General features: G+C 35.7%; 3 protein-coding genes and 2 non-coding genes across 8 annotated transcripts; 2 read left to right on the forward strand and 3 right to left on the reverse strand.

The window, feature by feature from the left end:
• Window positions 1-40: 40 nt before the first annotated feature.
• On the reverse strand, window positions 41-8,452 carry LOC106652427 (5'-3' exoribonuclease 1). Of its 2 annotated transcripts, XM_014371354.2 has the most exons (17): window positions 8,159-8,452; window positions 7,309-7,749; window positions 6,801-7,248; window positions 6,468-6,715; window positions 6,276-6,400; window positions 5,817-6,199; window positions 5,451-5,743; window positions 5,078-5,379; window positions 4,716-4,992; window positions 4,201-4,640; window positions 3,738-4,117; window positions 3,166-3,668; window positions 2,947-3,096; window positions 2,333-2,527; window positions 1,858-2,079; window positions 705-1,748; window positions 41-605 (listed from the first exon to the last, which is right to left on the reverse strand). In XM_014371354.2, exons 1-17 carry the CDS (start codon window positions 8,231-8,233, stop codon window positions 429-431), a joined length of 5,703 nt encoding a protein of 1,900 aa, XP_014226840.1. In that variant the 5' UTR covers window positions 8,234-8,452; the 3' UTR covers window positions 41-428. The 2 variants fall into 2 exon arrangements, with proteins under 2 accessions (XP_014226840.1, XP_014226841.1); XM_014371355.1 differs by lacking the exon at window positions 2,333-2,527 and having other exon boundaries at window positions 8,159-8,233.
• Window positions 8,453-11,468: 3,016 nt separating this feature from the next.
• On the forward strand, window positions 11,469-11,536 carry LOC111693852. The gene has a single exon (XR_002763501.1). It is a non-coding gene; the product is annotated as a small nucleolar RNA SNORD31 (small nucleolar RNA).
• A 287-nt stretch (window positions 11,537-11,823) lies between these two features.
• Window positions 11,824-11,892, forward strand: LOC111693851. The gene has a single exon (XR_002763500.1). It is a non-coding gene; the product is annotated as a small nucleolar RNA SNORD31 (small nucleolar RNA).
• Window positions 11,893-13,840: 1,948 nt separating this feature from the next.
• On the reverse strand, window positions 13,841-16,783 carry LOC106652443 (esterase FE4-like). 2 transcript variants are annotated; one of them, XM_014371395.2, is made up of 8 exons: window positions 16,346-16,782; window positions 15,624-15,912; window positions 15,362-15,547; window positions 15,100-15,302; window positions 14,863-15,019; window positions 14,461-14,778; window positions 14,139-14,283; window positions 13,841-14,072 (listed from the first exon to the last, which is right to left on the reverse strand). In XM_014371395.2, exons 1-8 carry the CDS (start codon window positions 16,478-16,480, stop codon window positions 13,934-13,936), a joined length of 1,572 nt encoding a protein of 523 aa, XP_014226881.1. In that variant the 5' UTR covers window positions 16,481-16,782; the 3' UTR covers window positions 13,841-13,933. The 2 variants fall into 2 exon arrangements, with proteins under 2 accessions (XP_014226881.1, XP_014226880.1); XM_014371394.2 differs by having other exon boundaries at window positions 13,841-14,283; window positions 16,346-16,783.
• A 1,071-nt stretch (window positions 16,784-17,854) lies between these two features.
• Window positions 17,855-25,406, reverse strand: LOC106652451 (carbohydrate sulfotransferase 4-like). Of its 2 annotated transcripts, XM_014371413.2 has the most exons (9): window positions 24,583-25,406; window positions 22,842-23,206; window positions 22,544-22,688; window positions 21,548-21,634; window positions 20,012-20,154; window positions 19,354-19,589; window positions 19,065-19,266; window positions 18,808-18,987; window positions 17,855-18,731 (listed from the first exon to the last, which is right to left on the reverse strand). In XM_014371413.2, the coding sequence occupies exons 3-9, from the start codon at window positions 22,661-22,663 to the stop codon at window positions 18,398-18,400; spliced, it is 1,302 nt and encodes a 433-aa protein (XP_014226899.1). In that variant the 5' UTR covers window positions 22,664-22,688; window positions 22,842-23,206; window positions 24,583-25,406; the 3' UTR covers window positions 17,855-18,397. The 2 variants fall into 2 exon arrangements, with proteins under 2 accessions (XP_014226899.1, XP_014226900.1); XM_014371414.2 differs by lacking the exon at window positions 21,548-21,634.
• Between the last annotated feature and the right edge of the window lie 267 nt (window positions 25,407-25,673).

Below are 25,673 nucleotides of genomic sequence, written 5' to 3' on the forward strand. Positions count from 1 at the left end.
AAATCACATTCAGATATTTAAAATGATTTTAAGATAAAAATACGTGATAAACAATTATTATTCATTTTAATGCATAAAAAGATTAAATTAATTCACACTATGCCTTAAATTGATTGTGGTGTTGATTGTTTTTACAAAAATAAAATTAATTTTATTCGTTTTGAAAACTTAAATTAAAAATGTTCGTCGGAAATACATATTAATTCTAACACATTTGTGTTACTTCGTTAACACACTAGAATCATTTTCACAAGCATGAAAAATAATTGGTATAAAGAAGAAAATACTACATGAAAAGTTGTAATCATACTGTCTTCAAACTCTTATTGGATCCATATTATCGCAACACCGACGTTCAAAATTTTTAAAATGTTTTTACAAATTTGTATAAGAATAAAATACGTAAAATTGATGAATTTTCAACGATTTTAATGACGATCACTGCCATTGGCCATAGGATCAGCCATGAACTTGGCTGCCACTCGAGATCGTCTTTGTCTTTGAGCATTGGATTTTTGACCTTTTGATGCATTATTTTGAGCTTGGTTATTTTGAGATGCATGCTCATTTGACTTATTACTTGACTGTTTATCTTGTTTTTCCTCCTAAAAACAAACAAAAAATATTATTGGGCTTCTGAACTTATAATAAGTTGAAAATAGTACCAAGAAAAACTGTCTTAACTAATTAAATTAAGAAATTACCTTGTTTGCACCAGATTTTAACTTTTGTTCCATGGGTGAAGATGATTTGTTATCTTTTTTATCTTTATCCTTTGATGGCTTCATTTCATCAGAAATATGTTGTTTTCGAGTCTTCTTTTGAGCTTGCAATGGAACAAACGGGGTTGACTTTTTCCTGTTTGTTTGCGAAGGCGATAATTTTCTTTGATTTTGCTGGACCTGTTGGAACTGTGGTGATTGTGGCAGCACTTTTTGGGTTTGCTGTAATTTCTGGGGCACTTGATTTTGCTGTAATTGTTGATGAGAGGGTATATTTTGTTGCTGCATTTTTTGTGCAGTCATCGGCATATTTTGTTGCTGCCTTTGTTTCGAAGGCATCGACATATTCTGCTGCGGCAGCATTTGCTGAGGAAGCATCGGCATACTCGGTTGTTGCCTGTGTTGAGGAGGCATAGGCATATTTCGTTGCTGTTGTTGCATTTGTTGAGGAGGCATTGATATATTCTGTTGCTGCCTATGTTGAGGAGGCATTGGCATATTCTGCTGCTGCATTTGCTGTTGCGGCATTGACATGTTAATCTGCTGCTGCTGTTGTTGTTGCATTTGCTGGGAAGGCATTGGCATATTCTGTTGCTGCATTTGTTGAAGAGGCATTGAAATATTTTGCTGTTGCCTATGTTGTGGAGGCATTGGCATGCTCTGTTGCTGCTGCTGCATCTGTTGTGGAGGTATTTGCATATTTTGTTGTTGGAAAGGTGGTTGCGGAAATCTGGTCTGTTGAGGATTGTTGGAATGGGACATCTGAACAAAACCAGGACCTTGTTGACACTGAGGACTCCATTTTGGCATGGGAATTTGCATAAGAGATACTGGGGGAAAACCAGCAGGTAGCATGGGTCTCGCTCCAGCCGCAGGTATTGGTGGTCTATTGAACCATTGCGGAGCTTGATAATTTTTTTGTTGAAGTTGTTGTGATGGTTGTCGAGTTGGTGAAGGTTGTGGCATAGGCGATGCAGAAGATCGCGCAATATTTGGCGGATACGGGATTTTATCTAATTGAAGTTCCTGAAATTTTTAATAGAAATAAGAAATTAAAATTTTTGTGAAACACTATCAATTTGTTTATTTTAGTATTTACAGATATAATTTATAACTAATACAATTTTATAAGTACCTCGTAAACTTTTTTAGCCACTGACTCGGCAGCTGCAGAGTGCGATCGAACGTAATCTCCTTGAAAAACGCGCATATCGGGCAAAATTATTTGGGCTGATACCAAATTATCCTTATTTAGGTAAATATAACGTGGAAAACCCTGTCCTAGTAGCTGATAGTATGACAATATTCGTGTAGAATAAAAGATATTGCCTTGGTTCAATTCATCTTTTCTTGCTTTCTGGAATTAGAAAAAAAATTCATTTTTACAGTAATGAATAGTACACATCCCTGCAAATGTTAGTAAGGATTTATTGTCTTTATAACCTACATTAACTAAGTATTAGAACTATTATTTTTCAATGAAATTTTCAGTAAAATTGTATGTAAAAGAAATGTGAAAAGATGTATTTGTTAGTGTATAGTTTAGCTTGAGTTATTGATATAAGAATTGTTTTCAAATAGAACGATTATATAAATAAATCAAACTTTACTTCAAACAATTGTTGAACTAATGGTGGCGCATCTTGTACTGAGCTCGAATTAATGTTAGATGATCTGATGTTTTGAGATGTTGAAACTGTAGACGCTGTCGTTGTTACCATTTGATGCGATGAATGAGTAGATGTATTAGGACTGTCATCACTAATTTTCAACATTGCCTTTAAGAATGCACTTGGATCTTGTGGCTGCCGTTAAAAATTAATATTTTAATTATAATTTTCATAATATAACCCATCATTTGTTGTAAAAGTCAAAGATTGAAAAAATTCAACACGTTTTAAATAGAAAAATCGGCTAGTGTTTCTATTAATTATAAAAATTAATAGATCCTAATTTATTACTTTTTAAAACTTTTGAAAAATAAAGATAATTTACCCAATTCTGATTATTCCAAGAAAGCTTGCAAGATAAAAAAATTGATAAGACATTTTAACAATAAGTGATTGATTTTCATATGATATGAGATTTTTCAAATATATAAGGTCCTCTCTCAAAATATGTATTAAATATGTTAATTGTGTGCAATGAAACATTATGATTATTTAATAACTTTTAGACAAAGTTTATACAAATTTTGATGGTAGTTCTTATTATTTTTACTTACAGTATCTGTACTTGATTTTTCGTTCATTAAAGAGTCAGATTTTACATCCGATTTCACGCTCGTTTGGAGTTTCGCCGGTACTTTATGTTGAGGGCTTGACTTTATTATTTGCATGATTTGCTCATTTACAGCATTGACTTGTTTTTGGTCCTAAGTAAAACCATTTTTCGATTATTTCGGTTATTTTAAAATTAATGCATGCAACAATTAAAAATGTACCTGAATGCTATTAAGCTCATTCCATATAGCTTGGTATTGACTCTCATCTTCTTTTTTCAGAACAGTTGGTTTTTGTTGTGATTCTTTTTTTTTGGCATCTGGTGGCCTCTGCAATATTTTGGGTATTTGTTGCTGTTTCTCATTTTTAACATCTTTACTAAACTTTGGATGAATACTATTGAGAATTGATGGATCAGGGGCCATCTTGAAGTCAGTCGCCGTTGTAGCAGGTGATTGCAATTTGCGTTGCAGCGATTGAGATTGTTTCACTTGAATTTGTTTGGGTTGATTTTGTTTAAGTTGAACTTGTTTAATTTGAGGTTGTTTTAAAGCAGACTGTTTGGGCTGAGATTGCGGCTGAGTACGCCAATTTTGTTGAGCTGGTAAGTTAGATTTAACAGCATTTTTATCTTCAGCACGCTGACCGTAAGTTATATTTATGAAATCTGTACAAGCTAATCGATACCCTCGATTAGGTGAGCAATTATGAATAACTAATCCTCCTAAAAATAGATACAATTATGAAATTTATCAAGCTATATTATACCCCCGAAAAAGAATATTTTTCTTACCAGCAAATGGCTCATCAAATAAAACCTCGTAAACGTAAGCGGCAGGAGTATCTGCCTTCTGTATTCCTATAATTGTACCCTTGTAACCAAGAGGTACCGTGAAACTATTTCGAACGCAAACCACTCGATCGAACAGTCTGTGATATGCTCTGGGATCCGGAGGAAGACTACCTGTATTAAGTCCAGGTTTATAGAGTAAATGTGGTTTGACTTGCATGAGTACTGTCCTACTCGTGTTTGTATCAAGCTCTTCAACTTCTTGTTCAATCATCTTAACAACGTCGTCCTCAATTTCCTCCGTACCACAGACTCTAGTTTGAGTACCTAATGCTTTTTGTTGCTCTTTTAGCCAAGCTGCAACTGTTTCAATATTATAGTCTCTGAAAAATACAATGCATATCTTACATGAAACAAAATATTGTAAATTGTGCAATTTTAAATTTACAGAAATAATAATACTTACAATCCTGGAGAAAATAAGTCTTCTTTTTGAAAAACGTCCGATGACACTAAGTTTTTATCGATTTGTTCAACTAGTTCTGGAAAATTGCCCATGTATTCGTCCAAAAACGAAACAGTTTTTGCACTATACAACCAGGCTCCATTATTGTCTTTCTTAGTAAAACCTATTACTTCTTCGTTTTTCTTATTGAACTTTAAATTCAAACCCAGATTGGTTCTACCCGGTTCAGCGGCATCACAACTAACGACAAATATGCAACCCGTTATTCGGCTCAACAAGTGACTGCTTATACCAAGACGCTGAGCAGCTATATTTCCAGGCATGTACTTCGGTTTAGCTTCGTGCTGAAGTTGACGAGCTTTTTGGAAGTTCGGCTCAGGTATGGCTCGCATGGCTACTTTGATTCGGCTTGTTTTCAAGTCTACACCTTGTTCAGTAACCTGAAGTAAGTTTTTTAATACAAATATATACTTTGAAATAAATGCAATTTCTTATTACATTAATCAAGAACTCACTTCTCCCATTGCCCCATAATGGGGATGACCAAGCATGAAACAAGTAGATTTTGGTTTGTAAACATCGACGATAGAAGTAAATTGAATGAAGTCTTGGTTGTGTACAGTTAAATCAAGGAGTACCACTTGATATGCATATGGCACTGAAATTTCGTTCCATTGCTTTTCAAGAGTCATTTTTCCTTGAGAGCTGTACACATATTGTCTTCCAACCATTGGACATGCGTGAACAAGTACTTCTGTTTCCCCGACTTCTATGCCCAAGCGACTTTTGTAACTGTTATACCAATCGTTTTTTATTACACAAATTATATTTTTTGACCTAATCATTCTATAATATATTATAAAGGAAAAATGCATACTTTTCAATAATATGTTTTCTTTGTACTTTCCATCCTGCAACATATGAATCGTTTGCCTCTTCAATGCAAAAATTTAATTTGGCTTCTGGTAAGCCTTTTTGCTGAGATGGATGTACAATGCTTATTTTTTGATCTACTGTTGAAACACCCACAACATAAGCTTCAACAAGGTGTGGCCAGCCGATAAATACAGTTTTTCCAAGATACTTCTGAGCAATATCGTTAAGAAGTGGAATTTCTTTTTTTGGTAATACACGCAATATCATATTTTCTCGTCGTGATGGCTGTTCAAATACTTTAACCTAAGAACATTTAATACAATAAATAGATTTTGAAAAGCAACATTTTCATGTTTTTTAAATGAGAAAAGAACCTTTGCTTTAGCCAAGGTAGCAGTGTGAGGAACATGTTGAAGAGTAGGAAATCCTGGGTAATAAACACTTAGTTTAACTCCTTTACATAATCCCTTCACTAATTTTTCAATGGGAACAAGAATTTCTTCTCGTTGAATAAGCTGCATTTTAGCATATCTTCGAATGTCCGGAAAGTACTGAGGAGCCTTATAAATCCCCAAATTTTTCTTTGAATGTGTAAATATTGCCATGGGACCATGTCTATTTCGTTTTTTTTCTTCTTCAGTTAATTTTTCATTGCATGGTTCCATAGCTACCAATTAAAAACAAATTGTTAAAAATCTTTCAGCACTTTAATATAATAGTTGTAACAAAAATTAACAAACCTTCTATTAAACTTGTTTCATCAATAAGAGGAATCAATACCACAGCCTCCCATTCTTGCCTTTTACCATTTAAATCAGTTTTGAAATCTACTGGGTAGTACTTAATAATAGGAGAATTTTCTTCTGTCATTAAATTGTGATAAGCTTTTGGTAATAAAGCTTTGCTAGCAGCTGGTAGGACAGCTAATAACTGTTGAAATGGTAAGAATGGTTCTCCTAGGTCAAAATCTATTTTCAAATCTTTGAAATTTTTAATATCAGATATGAATGGGGCATAGTGATGAGGGTAATACCATGACCAGCTACAACATCCATTATAATAGTAATGAAGATTCCATTGAATAGCTCTAATGTAACCTTCTGCTTGGGATCGCATTGTTTCACTTAAAAATCAATCACATAACTAATTTTCAATTTGTTCATATGATAGTCAAATGCAGAAAAAGATCAATTACTTACGCATCAACATGTTCATACTCCATTTTACTCATATAATAGTCACGCTTATGCAATACAAATTCCATCTTCATATCAACATCAGTGTCATCAGATTCTTCAGATTCATCGTCTTCGTCATCACCAAGCTAAAATTTAAAAAATGTCCTTAGTATCAAGCATTGCTCTTGTGTTTAATATCATTGCTATATTAACCTCATTTTCAGTTGCTAAAATCAGATTAGCTAAAGCTGGATGATTGGATGTCTTTGCAGGTGACATAGTTTCTTCTGGAATTATTTTTTCACCTTTCCCATTATCGTACATTCTTCTACCTGTTTTAGCTTCGAAATATTTGAGGTCAGCATAAATTTCATCAAATTGTTCCATATCGTACTGGCCTAATTTTTCCATGAATTTTTCAAATCTTGCAAGATTCAAAGTACCTGCTTCATTTATGTAGCCTGGAATAAAAATTTTAATACAATATTATTTGTGTAATATTGCATAAAAAAATAATTTTTCCAAATTAATATTACTAATTATTACCATCTAAGGTTGGCAACACGTCCATGTAAGCATTATATAAAATAGTTAATGCGTTATTTTCAATATGCAAATTAGGTAAATGAGGTATAAAATCATTTCCCACTAAAAATCCCATTAAAACCCAGTCATCTATTATTTTTTCAACATCATATTCAAATTTGAGCTTGCTTGCAACTGGTGAAAATTCATGCTCAAGGTATTCTCTCATTAATGATAGATGTAAAAGACAGAAGTTTGTCTCCTCTGGAGTCAATATTTTTTTTTGAGTTTTACCGAACTTTACTTCTTCTCGTAGCAATGAAAAATGGGGTTCGTGCGAGCATAAACCTAACATTATTAAATCAGCATCTAAACCATATAAACAATGTCGAACATTTCCATCATAATCTGGCTGAGCTTTCATGTATCTTATATAGTCCATTATCTTATGTTCACCTTCACCAGGTACCTGCAATCAAAATAAATTATATGTAATTGTCAAACATGGTGAATTTTTATTAATAATTACCTCCGGTCCACTTAAAATTATTTTACACTTTTGCCAATTTTCATCAGTTGACATTTTATAAGTAACGAAATATTTCAATTGTTCATTAAGTTGAGCCATGAACTCTGTTCCTGGTGTAATACAATTAGAATCAAATCTTGCCGCTTTTGGTATTTCTTGACCTTTAGCTTTGGCTTTCATTTCTTGCAATTCAGCATCTTTGGCTGCTCTGAAACGTCTACCTCTTTGTTGATTGATTTTAGCTCGAGGAGCTACACCATCAACAGCCATAAAAAATAATTTTTGAGGCTGAATAATGCGAAATAGTATTTCTATATAGTGAAATATATTTTTAAATATATCTTCTTCAGTGATTCGAAATGAAACATCAGCATCATTAGGATGAGAGCAATTGTGTATTATTCCATTCATATCCAAGTACAAGTTATCAAACTCAGGAATCTGTAAATTAAAATATTGTATAAGTTACATTAATGTTGATAGTTATTACTTTTTATGTGGATGACCAGTAGCTTTTTATAACAATGAATTTAATTTATAAATAGACACTAAAAAAATTGAATATGAATTATTTATATATTTTCAATTGTCAAGGGCATAAACTAACCTATGAAAAATAATTAGGATTCTCATTGAATAAAAAAATTAATTATTGGAAAATAAATAGTTTGTTAATAAATTTATTATCTGTGCATTAAAAACATTAAATGTATGTAAATGTAGTATATTTTTGAGAGCTAAGAAAGTAAAACAAATAAAGATAATGAACATTATAATTGAATAACAATAATAATGTGAACAGAGATAATAAATCTTATAATAATATAATGATTCAAAATGAAAAATATACCTGATATTCTTTGAGTTTTTCACTAAGGCATGGATACCTTTCGCTAATATATCGAAAAAACTTCGGGACTCCCATTTTGGTCGAAGTTTATTGATAAGTCAATATAAGCAAAAAGAAGCGTCAAACTTGAAGTTTTTTTAGAATGACAGTACCAGAGTTGAGTTTACAGCTGTTTCGGATAACAATCCTGATTTAAAGTATAAGAAATTTGCGATATTTCTTATAAAAGAACATAAATCACATCACATCACTGATCACAGCCGTTCTGATTCTGAGCCATCATCGGCCACTTTAGATTTACAATGTACTTCGTGTGTGTGCCTGTGTGTTAGTGCAAACTGTACTGTGTTATGTGTATTATGTATATATAGTGTGTATACATACATAGATATACAATTTAAGTGAAATGTGGAATACTCCGAAGATGCGAGGTCTGTAAAGTTTGAGTTAATCTGCAGTAAGCGTGAACTTTGGTAATGTTTTGCCTCACGCCATGCACATTTGTCGACCTGAATCTGACCGCTGACGGCTAAAATACAATTTTGCGATCATTTTTAATATGTATACATTTTGAGCTATTATGATTCACTTTCACGTAAAGACATTATACTCATAAACATATGAGATAAGATAAAAAAGACCTTTGCTAAATACTGAAATTTTTTATTTTTCAATAGATCTAAAAAGTTTAAAAAAGTAGTCGACTGAATCGAAGAGCTTTATTAAAAATTGAAAACATTTTTTCTGAAATGTTAACCGAATATTTGTTCAAAAATCACCGGGCCGACCGAAACAAGAAAATGTTTTCCACATGGCTGTTGAATAAATAACTCATTATCACAAATGATTTTCATATAACAACTTTTGCATCAATATTCTTTTCATAAAAACATGTTACTGGATAAAAATTAATGTTAACTTTGTTCTAACAATTTATATCGAGAGCTTAACAAAGTCAGGATAAAATTGAACGTTTCCAGTCATGTTCGCTGTTTAGCACGTGGCCATGCGATTCCTTCATTTTTAAGCTTTCTAAAAATCCACGTAGAAAGATATTTATTCGATATCTCTGAGAATTTCATCTATGAATTTTCATGAATTTTACCACAGAGAAATACTTTCTTTGATACGCTTATTATTTTTTTAAGAAGCCAACTAAACAACGTAGTGCAAATATGGTGCGCTTTAGAGAACCAAAAATTCATTTTTTGTACTCTCGTACGAAGGTTATCTGCTATATTGATTTTGATGGGCTTCAACTGAAAAAAAGGTTTTTAGTTCAAAATAAATGGCGTAAAAATATTCGTTTTTTATTTCCATAATATTTCGATTGAGGTTCCTGATTCTCCGAGGCCAATACAAATTTCAAAATACATTAACGATGAAATTCATTTTTACAATTCCTGTATTTTATGAGATGCGCATGAATGAACCCATAAATATTTAATATATTTCTATAATTTAAAAATTCTTCAATTTGAATTTCATTAGTATAAAAATTACATTAAAAAATTAAATAAATAAATATAAATAAAGTATAATCAATCATTCATATAATTTATAAGAATCATTGTTATATTCACATTTACATATCATACGTGTTAGTAATAATTATAAAGTTTCATTTTCTGCTTGATTATTTTTACAAGTATTTTTTGCCAACTGCAACATAGTTTTCCAAATAAATTTCAATCTAATTAATATAAGAGCCATTGCGATTATAGATCGAATTGAACCCTCTTAGAGCCAACTTCATGTGAGTACAAGAAATATTTTAGTGTCATCTACATACGCCCTCTGTAGTTAATAATATCTTTCATATATTAAATTACATACTCATAAGAGTTCCATGCGCGCGTAGCGCGCACATATTAAAGTCTAGTAACTTAAAATTAACTCTTAGGTAGCTGTGATTAAACCAAGCGATACTATGCCAGGGGAAATAACAACTTGTGCCGTATTTTTTTTCAAAAATCGAGATATATATGTTTAGTTTTTATAAAGTTATATTTTATGAATAAATTTCTATAAATTTTTTATATACGATTTAAAAACACAATGGATCGGGACTTTGAATAGCAGATCAAATTTGCCTATCCCGAGTCCCGACTCCCGCGTGACATTCTTCTTCATAAATTATAGTTAGTGACTAACGTCACAAGTTCAAATCTAGCGTATGCTGCACCGCAAAACGCGCTCAATGCACTCGTAATGTGACGATTCGTAGCGTAAAACTGCTCGGGCTTCATGCGCCGGACCGGAACCTTCTCCCACCCTGTAAAATGCGGCGGCTCTAGACCCGCTCGCCGCTGGCGCTGAGTGAACCTCTCTCGAGTCAGACCATGATTCGATCACTCCTTCTCGAGCTCCTGGTCGAGGCAGTTGCAACTTGAGTCTCATCTTGCATACCTGCACTCACCATGGGCGCAGCACTTGGAAATAGGGTAAGCATCTCCACCATCTACTACGTTACTAACCTAACTATCTTAATCCACGTGCATCAGTTTCTAATTTATTTCATCGGCTCTATCTAATAACGTTTATAGTTTCAATCATTCCTCATCTTGTTGGCAAGCATTTAATTTTTTTAATTGTATTATTAATTACATATTTAATTGTTGTTTAAACTTTTTCATCGAAGGGGTACCAAAGTAGCGTTGAATGAATAATTTCAAACATGTCTTCTTCATGATTCGATTATAATTTAAATTTCTACACAAATTACTGCTTCAGTTAACTACTAAACGTTTCTTTTTTTCTTTTATTTATTGAGTACAATGAGTATATTCAATGCATGTTAGAAGATTTTCATTTTTATATTACAGATTGGACCGGTTCCTTTGATTATTTCACATCTTTTTTTACTGCCGCTAAGCTACCGAATGCATTTAAGTACAATTTTTTAAAACCAATTGTCTATATCATTTCATTACTTACTGTAATTAGGCTTGAAAATTAATAGTATTGTCTCAGTTTTTTATCAATATCAATTGAACTGTTTCTGTCCTTATTCCTTAATGATGATAATGATTGTCTCGTTCGTATGAATTCTATGATTCGAAACACAACACTGAAGCATTGAAAAATTTTTTTTATTTCTCAACCAATTTACGTTCAAATTATATTAAAAATATTATTTTTTAGGGCATTTCGCTAACAAAAAATCGAAATGTATAAGTTAATGAACTGATATACACATGACAAGGTTTAAAATCATCAGACTGCACTGCACTTTCTTTGAGGTAAACTCTTAACAAATTTTTTACTTTTCTCTACTAGAAATTAATTCTAGTCTATGATCATTCTTTAACTTTCATATGATGTTCCTTTACTGCCCCAGTCTGAAATTTATGATTGATTCAGTGTTTCTGAATATATACTTTCAATAAGTCAAAGTATGAGGCAATTTAACAATTGCAATAATTTATTTTTTTATCGGTTTCAGATATATGAAAAATGTATAAAATGATGATTTCATTATGGGAATCAACTGGAATTTCTCTCACACATGGTGCAAGGTAGGTTATTTTACCAATTGACAATTTATTCTTTAATACTGAAATAGACTATCCTATTTGACTTCAGCTTAAAACTTAAGGAAAGTTTCTAGTTTTAATATCTTATTATTACTGCTTGCTAAGCTGTATTGTACAAATAAAAACTACACTTGAAATGATGATTTCTCTACCGCCCCAGTCTGAAGTCTGTGACTGATTCGGTTATTCTGAAAAATTTATTACCTACATATCTCTTATATGGTTAATATGTTTCAAAACTAATAATCTTTTTTCATTTCAGCTATCAATTGTAAATGGGTGATACAATTATTCAAAGGATGATGAACACCTACAAGCATGAATGGTAAATATTGTCACTTTCACTTGACTTCCTTTAAATTTTTATAAATTGTCTATGATGAATACCATTAACGCCCTAGTCAAACTGAGATGTTGTGACGAATGTTAATTTCCTGAAAATTAAAGAAATAAATCTATATACTCCTTGATACAATGAACAAAAGTTAACCACTTATTTTACTTTCAGATTGATTGTACATGGAAGACTATCTTGAAGTTTCTGTGCCACAAATATGCTCGAAAGACTCAATAATCAATCAAGGTAAGAAATCGATTTATGAAACAAATATTTCAATCAATTTTAATGATGAATTATTAGTTATCCCTGTCTTACATGACCATGGTGAAAACACTACGCTGATAACTATAACGTTTATTAAATTTTACCCAAAAGTAATAAATTGAATCACTAATTTGTCAATTCTTTTTACAGTTTCAAGCCTGGCCAAATGAGGTGTAGCAATGACAATTACTTCTAATGACACAGAGGTAATGAACAATCTATTAACATTTTAGATTCTCATTAGTTTTTCATGATGACTTATTGACAAGCATATGACTGATCATTATTGATGTCATTTTTTTCCTGATATTATATACGTAGCAATATTAATGAAATGATAAAAATATCAACTTTTTACTTAAAGTAATGTTATTTTACAGGAACTCTGAACACCTTGACCTACTGCTTTTCTTTGCCACAAATATGCATGAATGCCAATTTGCACTCGAGGTAAGACATTGATTCTTTATGTAACTCATTTTTCTATCCATTGTTATGATGAATTATTAGTTATCCCTGTCTTACATGACCATGGTGAAAATACTACGCTGATAACTAAAACACTAACAAACTTTTGCCCTAAGGTTGAAATTAAATTATTAAATTTGAAATTTTTTTTCAGCTTGAAGTCTGTTGAAATTGAGGGTAGCAATGAAAACCACTTCAAAAGTTACACAGGTAATAAAAATTCTATTAGTATATTTTATCACCAATAGAATCTTCTTTTTTTGTGATGATTTATTGACAAGCATATGTCTGATCATTATTGATGTCACTTTTTCACTGATATTGCATATATTATAATATTTATGTAATAATCAAAGTCTACATTTTACTAAATGTAATTTTCATTTACAGGAACTTCAAACTACTTGGCAAACTACATGGCAAACTTATTGGCAAACTACTTTTCTTTGCCACCGATGCTACTACAGCTGCATTCCACAATGTAAGAATTATTACATTTTTAAAATTTAAATTTTGATATTAACAAACTGATATGATGATCCAATACATACGCTATTATGAATTATCTAATGAATACTACTTGCCCTCACTGATAAAAAACCAAATACTATTCATTAGTTTTAATTTTGGAAAACATTATTTCTAAGCACAATTTTTCTTTTTTCAGAACCAATTTTTCATGTTCAATTGACCAGTGAACCTTTTGGAAAGTGACGCTGATTTAATTGAAGGTATATATTTTTTTATTGATGAAATAATATTTTACATTAATTTTTATGATGCTTTAATATACGCTACGAAAGCTTTTATGAAATCAAACATTTTACTGAACAGTATTATAATTTTAAAAAACGATTGACAACGAAAAATGAATGTACTAACAAATAAACTTTTATGTTTCAGAAACAAACTACAACTAGAGCCACAAAGATAAGAGTAAGGTAAGAGTAGAAATATTCTAAGGTAAGAGTAGAAATATGAAAGCATTCAAAGCTTAGTTTTTAACTATGACTTAAATAACTTATTATAATGAAACAAAATAAAGAAACTTTTTTAAAAAAAATTACATTTTATTATTTCTTCATATTCCCTTTATTTATATATTATACATGATAAGTAAAATTAGAAAAAAATCACTTTAAAACATTGAATCATTGGAATCAGATTCTAATTAAATTTCTCTTCTATATTGAGCATTTTTTCCATTCGCAAATTTTTACCAATGTTCAAATAACGTAAAACTTTTCCATTTGTCACTGGTAACCAATGCAGTGATATCAAATCGTTAGGCATTTTAGTTGGTTTTCTGAAAAATGTACATTCTTGATTGTATAAAGTTGACTCCTTTTTGACATTTGAGTTATTTTCATACCCAGTTTTGGCAAAGTTAGTCCACAATTCTATCATCGTCTCCATCATTTTATACGAAACTGTCGATTTCTCGATGGCTTTTATTTTAAAAATTTCCGTAGGCCTAGCATTAAATAGATAACGGAGCTCATCCATGTGTGAAGCACCTGTAGAACAAACTCTTAGTTTTAACACTATTCTGAGATACAATAAAAAAGTTATTATAATTAATCATTTTTGTCATTGGGCATGAGTCCTAAGAGATATCTGTATAGAATAGCTTTTGTCACATAAAGTAAGGGACAACTGACCAACATTATGTAATGTATGCAAAAGATTTTCACCTGGTTCATCCGTATTACATAGCGAACGAACGTAAGAATATTCCTCGTCGTAAGTGAAAACGTACATGTACGTTGATGAGGAGTTGCTTTCGACTTGAGCCTTAATGACTTGGTGAATACCATGAATGAAATTCATGTCGCTGACAAATTTTATGAAATTGGCCTCTTTTCCTTTGGATACTTCTTCGCCATGGAAGTATATTTGTTTCAGCTCCAGTGGCGTTAAATTATATAAATGTTCGAATGTGCGCCGAGTAAATGGGTGCAAGGTTTTTTCAAATTTCTTATTGATATTCTCATAAGCATGAGCTCCAAACACTTTGAAAAAATTGTCACAATCGTAAACATTAAAATAGGTAAAAAAAAATTGTAAACCTAGAATCAATTAAGTAGCCCACAAACTTTTCAATAACATGGTTCCTTCGCGATCGTTATGGCCAATCATGTACGGTACGTGAGCTCCCTGTTTTGCGGCTATCTCGCGTTCGATCGGCAGAAAAGGCTTGGATGATTTCGCGTCAATGCCAGGTCCAAACGGATTGAGCAGATTATCATCTAGCTACATTGATTAAATTTAAAATTACTTACATCGATTCTTAAATACATGAACGTAAGTTATTTTCTTATTAGTAATCTCACATTTGCCTCGGCCATTTTCTGTTGTGCTATCATCAGTTCGGTGTAGGGTATGGTGCGTAAAAATTCGACGATCTCCTTGGAATTTTTGGTTTCTTTGCCCAACATTTTGCACAATTTGTAGGCGTAGCTTTTCGGATTTTCGGGTACCGCTGCCCAAGGATTCAGTACCACTCCACTCTGAGAAATGGCCTTGTGGAACAGACCTGTTGGATTTATTTCCGAGTTGAAAACTAAAAATCTTTTCATTTATCTAAGGACTGACCTCTGGCCAAAGGTGAGAGAGTCAAATAATGCACAGAAGCTCCACCAGCGCTTTCGCCGAAAATTGTTACATTATCGGGGTCTCCGCCAAAATTCGAGATGTTGTCTCGCACCCACTCGAGAGCCATTACTTGGTCCTTCAACCCCTGATTACCCGGTGCAATTTCATCCTCCAAATTCAAAAAACCTATAAATGACGTAGACTCGTTGAAAAATTGAAAAAACTGCGACGAAAAATCGATGGTAAAATTTTGGGCTCACACCTAGGACTCCGAGTCTGTAATTGAACGTTACGAGGACCACATCTTTCCTCATGAAATAATCTGCTCCGTAAAAATCGTCCTCACCCGATCCAAAAATGAAATCACCTCCATGAATCCATACCAAAACTGGTCGTAATTCAGAGTCATCGATGGCATTTGTGTAGACATTTATATAGAGGCAATCGTCTGAGCCAACGATGGCTTTTTTGAAGATGTCAAAATGAACCGCCATTGGACCGAAATTTAAAGCGTCTCGGGTACCAATCCATTTTTCAGCTGGTACTGGGTCCTACGATAATTTTAATGAAATATCGATACTAAAATGAAAAGTTCCTGAAAAAATTACGCGGATGTCTAAAAATAGAATTTCTTCAAAAATTATTTTGTGAAAATCTCAGAAAATGTGTTTGAAAAGATTGTATTAACAGTCAAAAGTGAATCCATTTCTTAAAAATTCAATTTGTCTCGATTTTCCTTGTTGGAGTCGATAATTTATTTCTGCCGATAAAGCTTGAATAAATACGCCTCTGATTAGATAATAACTCATTATTTGTTGGACGAACCCTCAATTCATACAATGTAATATTGAAAAAAACAGCGAAAATTGAGGAAAATAATATAATTAATCCATTAGCACATTTGTTTTCTATTATTCTAAAAACTCGCAACAATTTGAATACATTTCGCTTTCGTAAGAGTAATCATCAAATCGTAAGAAATACCTTGAATCTGAGTTCACCAAGAGGTGGCTTGGCGTACGGTATTCCCCTAAAAGCGTAATAATTTTTTCCCTCAAAATCTCGTATGGTAAAACCTTTGAGTCGACCACCATTCACGTTGACGTGTGGATTAGCCATTTCTATATTGGCGCTTCAAACCTGCTCCAAGTATACCGCACAATTTGCACAATCGACCGTCGTCCTCGACTGTCGTACAAGTATACGATTTGTAAACGCGTCTCAAGCTTGAAGCATTGGCCGTCGCCAGGTTGACGGCTGATTGCTGGTCAGAAGGGGTTGCTTCGTACCGCGTGCAGGTGAAGAGGTAGAGAGAGAGAGACAAAGACACTGACACGATAGGTTAAGTAGTAGAGAAGTATTTATTGCTCTGCGATGCTTACAGCTCAGCAGTCGGAGCGAGAGTGAGTGGCACGTCGCAGCGTGCGAGGCGACAGGCGTCGCTTACAATGATGAGGCGACAGGCGTCGCTTACAATGGCACGGCGGTTGCGCGTGTGGCGCTAGGGTGCGCGTCGGTGAGTGGCAGTCGCCACAAGCTTAATAGGGAATCTTGAGTGTTCTGATTCACGTGTAATCTCTAGTTCTGATATCGGCGCTTATTATTGTTGATTTAATAAACCGGTCTTATTTTTATCGTTTACGATTGTGTTATATTGAATTGCAATTTTTTGACGTTAAAATTTTTTAAAGAGTTGCTTGATTTCTATGTACATAAGTGTATTTTTAAGCACAAACTAATCAAACATTCAAAAAATTAGATATGTAAAACTTGATTTCATCATAAAATTACTAGATGACTGAGCATTTTAAAAATACCATGTCACCTCTAGATGTTCGTTTTACATGAAAAAAACTTCACTCTTTTTGTTTTTCACCTTGTCGGAGATCCCACAAAAATTATACTTACTTATCTAATTAAATTACTTAACAAACATTTATCAAACTTCATGAAATAGATTATGCAAACTACTTGGTGACTATATTCATTCATGAATTTATGATAATTGATGAAATTAAAATTATAAGCTTTGAAAAAAAACTATGATTAGGTTCTAAGGTAAAACATATTTCAAAGTTTAGAAGTTGATATATTTTATTATTGTACAAACAAAAACTTATTAGAAAAAACATTTTTGTGCGCAATTCATAATAAAATAACAGAAAACTAGTTTCAACTGGGTTGAATTTGCATAAAATTCTAATGTAATTTACGTAGTCTGATTGTGACATTCAAAATAATCACGATTAGAGACATGAAGAAAAAAATTAAGTGCAATGATAAAAGTAATTATTGAGTATTTTTCCTTGTGATTCATTATTACAATTATCTTTATCAAGACTTAATTTTGTTTTAAACTAACTAAAAACTATAGTAAAAATTATTTTAATGTGTCGTGCGATGTCCACAAATTTTTTTATACAATTTTTTTTCGTTTTTTCTATCTAATTACAATTACCAATTTATTTAATGATAATAAAATTGGACGAATGATCACGAATCATATTATTTTATGATATTGTATAAATTAAATATTATGTACAATTCACAACTTTCCTGAGAAAGTTAAATGTGATGCTAGATTCGTATCCTCATAAAAAGGACGACTGCTTTTCATTTAATAAATATTATGGCAGCTTAACATGTATAAAACTTAATTACGTACAAAGTATATACAATTCTTTTGATATTAAATATTTTTAAAATTCATTTGAATAGAGAGCTGTAACATATGCATGAGTAAGTGCGACGTTCGTAATGCACATTTAAACTGTTATTAAAATAATACTGTTTCTTATGAATATGAATTATATGGTTGGAACTTAAGTTTAAACATGTTACTAAAAATATAAAAATCACAGAAAGCGCAATTAATCTTGAATCGCAGGCCGAGTTTTTACAAATGCGAAGATATGTATGTACAATTACTCGCACTGCATCATTTACCAGATCTATTCAATCAACAACATAAAATAGCTGCTCAGCACAATTCCATCTGGCATAATGAATGTTTAGTAACCACGCGGAAATTGACAGCTAAACTCTGTTATTATCAAGAAGTTTGCAAGAAGTAACAGGATCAAAGGTTTTTTGGTGTGTGGCGTTACGCGCGAATGCGTATCCCCAGAGTTTCATGGCCTGATCGCACTCTTGCTGAATCTCGTCGACCTCGTCGAAGTCGAGTTCGGTGCGCCAATGGAATGGCGCAGTTTTTGAATTTCTAAAGGTCGAGGAGAGACCTCCTATATCGGTTTTCGTGTGAGTTTCTAGAAAATGTTGGACGTTTTCGTGGTAATGAAGCCCGAAGAACTTGAAAAGCTTGTCCGTGTGTGCAAACGGATCCAGTGAAAGATCTTCGTAACGTATGACGCTGTTGAGGAAAATGAATGATTGATTAAATTCAATAAGCGAGATGTTTGTAATGAATCACTAGCATCGATCCTTACCTGAATGAATCTGGGTATAGTTTTAAAAATCTAACTGCAGCATTGTAGTCGGAAACCATGTCGGAGCACAATGTCGTCGGATCGAAACAGTCGGGTTCATTCGGACACCATTCACGATGTTTTCGTGACTGAAGAACTCCTCGAGGATCACGAATGAGTAGCACAACCTTTAAACCTAGTCTGTTGAGTAGAAAACATGAAGTAATTAGTCGATTGCAAAATTTCGAAAATTACCATTTTGATAGAGAGCAACTCACTCGTTTTGACTAAGAAACTTTTCCATTGGTTGCAGTCTTAATCTAACGACTTTCATGGATTGAAAGGGGAACAGTTTACAAAATTTGGTTACGAATCGCTGATCCCAACAAATACGCTTGTGAAGTTGGCACTGTTTCCACAGATGCGTATTGTGATTGAAGACCCATGGATGGGCATTTTTACCAAAACTAAGATAGCGTTCTGCAAGCAAAGTTGAAATGTGCGTTGTATTTCAAATGCGAACTTTCACAAAGCTCTTTAATGTAAATAATTGAAATAAGACCGTACCTAAGTTCGAGTAATCACATTTAAACATGGACTCCAAATTATCTAAGGCTTCGTCCGAGAGGGGTGGCTCCCGAATTTGAATTATACCAAAGTGTAAAAGTGGCTCGTAATGATAAAAATTGGCTGGATGCGAGTTGAGAATGTCACCTAGAAAGGTACTTCCGCTTCGCCAGGTTGTGAGTACGATGCTGCGGATTGGATTTCCACCTTGCGTCATCACCAAATCATCGAGTTTGCTGTTTACGAAATTTTCATTCGTTACAATCATTAATAAGGATAAAATAGTCGTTAAAAAAAGAGATTTCACGTATCATTAAACCATAACAGTAGTATAATTTTCCGCGAAGCTGACATGTTTCACTTGGACGCTCGTGAGGCGGAAAAAAATGTATATGAAAATAGCTCCGACGCAGCGTCATTTTTAACGCAACGTAATAACGACCGCGTTGGTTTACGGTAAAAAATACTTGCGTTATAAGTACGGTTTAGACTAATCCTTGTTTATAAAATAAACAGTTACGTTGCAGGCGCATAAAAAACATCGGACACTCGGAATAGCCAATACGGACAAGTTAATGTTTAATTTCAAGATCGGCGCGTTTGTAAACGAAGCGATAAAATCAAGCCGAGAAGAAAATTTAATGAAGATAATACATACCTTGCGTAGTTGCCGTACCTGCCGTCTGGATACACATAATTTTCCATTTCTTTCTCGATGATGCGTCGCTGTTGATCCACCACATCGTCGATCTCCATAAGGGTGATGTTTTCTATGCTGAAGCCTCTGCCTCTTATGTAGCTCTGCGAAGATCATTAAAAAAAATAAGAAGCCGCGTAATTTTTATAGCTTAGAAGAGGCTCTTGTGAAACTGACTAAGCTGTTTTTGTAAACCCAATCACGTTTAAGCGCGATGAAACACGATTTTTAATGGATTAGTATTAATTTCTACGAAATAAAGTTGCGCTACTGAAAATGAGGTAGAAAAATAATTTATTTTTGCATAATATCTAGTTAAACCGAGGTGTCAAAGATATCAATAAACTAAGGATTTCAGTTCCAAAGAAATCGAAGGATAATAATTTTGACTTGGTTCGCATCGTACAAATTAGATTGGTTGTAATCGACCCTAAGCCTCTTACAATTTTCGATATTACACAGCGATCGGCAAATTGGATCCACACTCGCGGGGCAGTATATCAATTAAAAGCGATCGAGAGAAAAATAACGCTATCCGGTATAGTCCAATGTCACGCCCGTCAAGATCAACCGCACATTGCATCATTAGCCTGTAACGCCGAGTCATAATTCCTGCGTCGGAATCGAAGGACTCGGTGCGGCGGCGACTCGCTGGCGCGCGCGGATTTATGGAAGCTCGCGCGCCGATCGAGAGAGTCCGAGACGAATGTGACAGACGAGCGATTAATCGGTACGAAAACAAAGCGCGATAAACGACGATAATGCACGCGCTGCACCTCGTGCGCAGTCTGACGTGTTCGTTTTGCACGCATATTACTACTGTAGTAAGAAGAAAAAAAAACTCGTACTTCTTTTTTATTGCCAAGCGCGAGAGAAGCTGCAGTGCTTTTATTTCTGCAGAATCGTGCGTTGCAGTCTTGGAAATCGAAAACATACAGAGTATGAATCACATACATGTATTAGAGACAGGGGAGAAAGAGAGAGAAGTGATTCGTCGTGCAAGTAAACCTTCAACCATTGCGTTTTTTTTTTTGTTTACAAAATGCGATGCGTGTGCGAGAGTGTCATCAGCGATAACGTGAGTGTCGAGAGTTATTGAAAGCGGCGTGGACATTCTTTGGAAATGTCGAGTTCGTGGCAGACATAGATGTGGCTCGTCGAGTCTCTTGCGGTGCTCATATAGTTGGCGCGTGTCGTATAATAAGTAAGATGTCATAGTATAATTTCAAGAATTCGCACATCCGCATTCGAGATACTCATTTACACACGTACAGCGGCGAGATTTTATCGAGGCGAAATGTATACGTATAACTGTTACCAGTGCTCTACGCTATCAGTTTTAGTCGGAAAACAAACGACGACCAATTCAACTTAATTTCAGATGCAATTTACAAAATTAAGCCAGAGATCGCGATATTTCTTCTTGGCTGTTGGGCCATTTTTCTAATTGAACTCGGGCAGGAATTGATAAAATAATTGTCATCCATTTAAACTTACCGTGAAGGGATCGTCTTCGTCATCTTTGACAGTTGTTGGTAGAGTCATTGCTTCTTCATATTTGTAATGTACATTTAACGCCGGTTCCTGATGTAATAAAAAAAAATAGTAGTTATACACACTTAAATTTTATTCGAGTCATCACTGCGTTGGGTAATTTTGAATGTTAAGTCCTAATCAAATTTTTGCAATTTTTTAAGCTCTCCTCGAGATGAAAACGTCGTTACTCCATTTCCGTCTATCAATTAGATAAGCGCGAGCATTTAATCATTTCGCGCGGTTTTCAGTCTCTTTTTTGCTTCCGTTTTCCTATCTTAAATAGGTCGAACGAGCTTGCGCCTTACGTCGGTCAAAGGTCCATTGGTGAAGGCACGTACGGTGCTCTGCGTTATAGCGTTTCACATATGTGAAACTCTTAATAAACAGTATCAGCGTGCAACAACAATATTGTCATGATACACGCGCACACACACATATAAACATATAGAGATTATTATGGTAGAGTTGGAGCTCGTCAGTCGTGATCGCATCAATTATATGTGCCGAAGGAAATGTGCTCGTTTGCTTTATTACAGTGCGCGGCGCAGCGTGCGTGTTTCTGTGTCGCAGACGTCGATCTCTCACGGTACCGTTACTCAAAAAAAAAAAGAGCATGTGCGATAAGCTGCGTTATAACGATAAAAAGCCAAAAATCACCGTCGAGAGCGCCTATTAAACGCGCAGGCGCTTAAATTCGTATCGAGCCCAGATATATTTGTAATAGTCGATAGAATAAATTTAAGCGTAGTGCGTGCAATTACAAGTAAAAGAAACCGAGAGATATAGCTTTATTATTCCATACGACAGTTGGAAGCCACCATATTATATAGCAGTGTGTGAGGTCGACGCGCATCAGAGCGTCGGATTTTCCATACACCAGAATCGATGATAATTCATTGCACGCGTGCTTCGAACTCCATGTATAATTGTCTCGTGCTTAGAGTAGGCTGGACTTACCGATATGAGGGGCTGGAGCCGGTGCTCGATGTAGTTGTTGGATTTCTGGCTTATCGCGAGGAAGAATATGCAGAGCGTCGCGAAGAGCAGCAGACAGTAGAAAGTCATGCGGCGCGACATCTCGTCGTCTCGCTATGAGCATTTGCTGGAAAATAAGACGAAGGAGCCGTTAACGGTGAAAAGTCTCGACTCGCCGAGCGCTGAAATAGCTTTAAAAAAAAACACCGCGCACGTGGAAGCCCACTATACCTCGCTCCACACGGGTTTTATTTTTCGAGCTCGATCGTGTACTACTCACCTTATCGATGCTCAACTATAAATCTCGACTCCACGGCGGCGAGCATACAAGAAGGCCGATTTTCTGTGCACGTAATCTTCAAAAGTACGCAGGGAAGGCTGATAATGAAGGTGTAGGCGGCTCATTGCTCATTGACTGGCGGTCGCGCATCGATGGCTGCTCAGCAGAGGCTTTTTCTCCTGGCTCGCTTGGTGGCCGAGTACTTGCTCTTGAGATCCATCGCGCATATCTCTCTGTCCCCCGCGAGCTGCCGAGAGCCGGAAGCGATCACCGAAACGACACACTCGAATCGACGCGTCGATTGTCCCTCTTGAACAGGCTTGGAGTGCAGAATCAATGGTCGGATCACCTCTATATCTTATCACCTGTAATTACCAGAACGGCATAAGCTATACAGAGTCCCAGTATAATGTTATTCGCTTGTATATCGCCCACTCGAACGGGACATTCTTTTCATTTTACGCGGCTGCTCTTGACTCTCTTTCGAACTAATTATACAGAAGCCGGCAACGTTCAAGAGGCGAATCGCCAAAATGAAGTTCAACACGACGATGCCAGATGTTCGTATCTTATAAGAAAAGTAATCGATAAGATCGTTCCAAGCGGCACATGTGGGAATCGCTCAGCGGTTTCTTTTGTACAAGTATACGCTCTAACAGCAGTGATCAGCGCTCCGCAATCATACACTACGAAAACGACGACGACTATATTCGATCCGCTGATTACGATATGCCGAGTGTTCGCATTTATACGCGACCGATCGAAAGTCGGTATAGGCGCAAAAGTGTATAAATGGTCTGCTTTACAACCGAGCGACTTTAGCGCTTGTCAATAATTGAGCGCGGCCGCGAGGGCACGAAACTTTTCCAAGCCCCGACCTGGAAAATAAAGAAGAAAAAAGAAAAAAATGCCGAGAAACTGCTGGAACTCTAGCCGTTGCATCAATCGCGACAGCGTGCTGATGGCAGAAACAGCGAAATAACTTTACATCCCAGTTAGCGTAATAAAAGCAACATGTTGCAGGATCGTAAGTCGAGAAAAGAGCACGCGTTCGTTTCGGTCGCAAGCTCGCTCGAGCTACGCACGTGTGCGTAAAATCGAAATCAGTCCCTCGGCTTCTCGCGTTGAAGGCCGTATCGAACGGAATCGTTAGTCGCAAAGTTTTCGCAGTAAATCTGCGCGCTTTCAAACAGCTGATCGATAAAGAGCTTGTAATGCCAGTGTGCAGCTGAGAGTATATAGTAATAGCGCGCCTTTCAAGAGCCGCATGCTGCGCGTCGCGATGCAATGCCGCGAGCCTGGATATAATTACTCGCGCTTTGATGACTTTCCGAGAAAACGAGATCGTTCGTTGCACGAGCAGCGAGTCGTGCATATACTTTGAAGCAATTCGCATCGCTTCTTCTCCCATATGGTTTTATCGACCCTCGACCGTCGATTCTCGAGTACACTTGCAGCAACGCGTCGAGCTTTGGCCTATGAATTTTGCGCATCAGTTCGACGATTGGGACCTACACTCATGCAGAGCACAAAAAGTAGCATGCCAGGCGGTAAACGAATCGATTTGTCTGTGGCACCGATTGCAGCGGCCTTCGATGCTTAATTAGTCGGCTATAAGCAAGTTAAGTAGCAGAGAGAGCCCCGAGCGATAATTACGTTATATAGGCGCGCGTGCAAGACCGAGGGAGCTTTGACGTTTGCAGAACAAAACAATGGTAACGTGAGCTAAAGGAGCACGAACCTTCTGTTCTCGGTCGTCTGGTCGCGAATCAGTCCGTTTGAGGTTAAGCGTCGATCATTCGTGCAATTCGGTCCATGCGTCGTGCGTATACGTATGGAATGGCGATCTGCGAATAGCGTCGGCTAATGAATGGTGCTTCTCGCTCTGATCATTGGCAAGAGATGCGATAAAATGATCTCTTCCACTCGGCGTCTCCCTCCTCGGACACGAGCGTACAAAAAGGCTCGTGGACGCCCAAGGTCACTGGGTTAACGGAACACCGAGTTTAAATGGTCGTTGTGCTGTTGTTGTTCGCTGCAGCCTCGCAATTAGCAACGGCTCCGAAACACTCGTGCACGCGCCGCCGCCGCCACCGCTTCTTCTGCTGCTACTGTCACTGACTCACCACTCTCGGCACTGTATAACGACAAAACACTCGCTCGGACGTTTTCACAAACTCTCGCTGCTACTGCTGCTCGAAAGTCGCGAATCTCGGATATATAGCGAGAAAAAGAAAGAGAGAGAGAGAATCGACCGTAGCCGACTACTGCCAAGGCGAGATGCTACTGAGCAGCGAAGGTGCCTCTCGCTCTCTCTCTCTCAACACGCTAACTTATTACTTTATACGCTGCGAGACTTACAGTACTGTGTACGAATAAAACTGATAGGCCTGCACGAGGCAGAGAAAGAGAGAGAGCAGCGTGGAGCAGTATATAATGTGTAGGAGCAGTCGTAGCAGTAGGCAAATGTTCGTCTGGGCTGCTCCTGTGCGCCTCTACGAATTCGCATACGGATTTTTTGCACGAGCCGACGACTCGTTCTTCAACGGGGGTGGGGACGACACAGTAGTCAGAGGCAGAGCTGTGTACTGTGCGAACTGCGCGCCGTCGTGCCTGCCTCCGTACTTACTAGAGAGAGAGCTCGATTCTCGAATGACAGCGGCTCGGCGAAGTTGGCGCGCGTACGACAAACTCCTCGTGTTCCCGCGACTCGATCATTTTGGAGTTTATCGCTGTTGAGCATTTTACCAAGTTAAACTAATAATCGATAATTTAAGAGAAACCGATTTCTCTGCATCTACACTCGACGTTATTATCGAATATTATCTCCAC

This window comes from Trichogramma pretiosum, unplaced genomic scaffold (assembly GCF_000599845.2).
Source record: "Trichogramma pretiosum strain Unisexual culture from Peru unplaced genomic scaffold, Tpre_2.0 scaffold32, whole genome shotgun sequence".
NCBI lineage: Eukaryota > Metazoa > Arthropoda > Insecta > Hymenoptera > Trichogrammatidae > Trichogramma > Trichogramma pretiosum.

What these genes read in the sequence shown, in the direction of transcription:
- LOC106652427 (XM_014371354.2), bottom strand. Translation starts at nt 8,233, where the DNA reads ATGGGAGTCCCGAAGTTTTTTCGATATATTAGCGAAAGGTATCCATGC. An exon ending in ATTTGATGAGCCATTTGCTG is followed by an intron (nt 3,669 to 3,737) that starts GTAAGAAAAATA and finishes ATCTATTTTTAG; the next exon opens with GAGGATTAGTTATTCATAAT. An exon ending in ATGAGCTTAATAGCATTCAG is followed by an intron (nt 3,097 to 3,165) that starts GTACATTTTTAA and finishes GGTTTTACTTAG; the next exon opens with GACCAAAAACAAGTCAATGC.
- LOC106652443 (XM_014371394.2), bottom strand. Translation starts at nt 16,480, where the DNA reads ATGGCTAATCCACACGTCAACGTGAATGGTGGTCGACTCAAAGGTTTT. An exon ending in TTACAGACTCGGAGTCCTAG is followed by an intron (nt 15,548 to 15,623) that starts GTGTGAGCCCAA and finishes CGTCATTTATAG; the next exon opens with GTTTTTTGAATTTGGAGGAT. An exon ending in AGAAAATGGCCGAGGCAAAT is followed by an intron (nt 15,020 to 15,099) that starts GTGAGATTACTA and finishes TAATCAATGTAG; the next exon opens with CTAGATGATAATCTGCTCAA.
- LOC106652451 (XM_014371413.2), bottom strand. Translation starts at nt 22,663, where the DNA reads ATGTCGCGCCGCATGACTTTCTACTGTCTGCTGCTCTTCGCGACGCTC. An exon ending in GGCTCCAGCCCCTCATATCG is followed by an intron (nt 21,635 to 22,543) that starts GTAAGTCCAGCC and finishes TTATTACATCAG; the next exon opens with GAACCGGCGTTAAATGTACA. An exon ending in AGGTACGGCAACTACGCAAG is followed by an intron (nt 19,590 to 20,011) that starts GTATGTATTATC and finishes TTTCGTAAACAG; the next exon opens with CAAACTCGATGATTTGGTGA.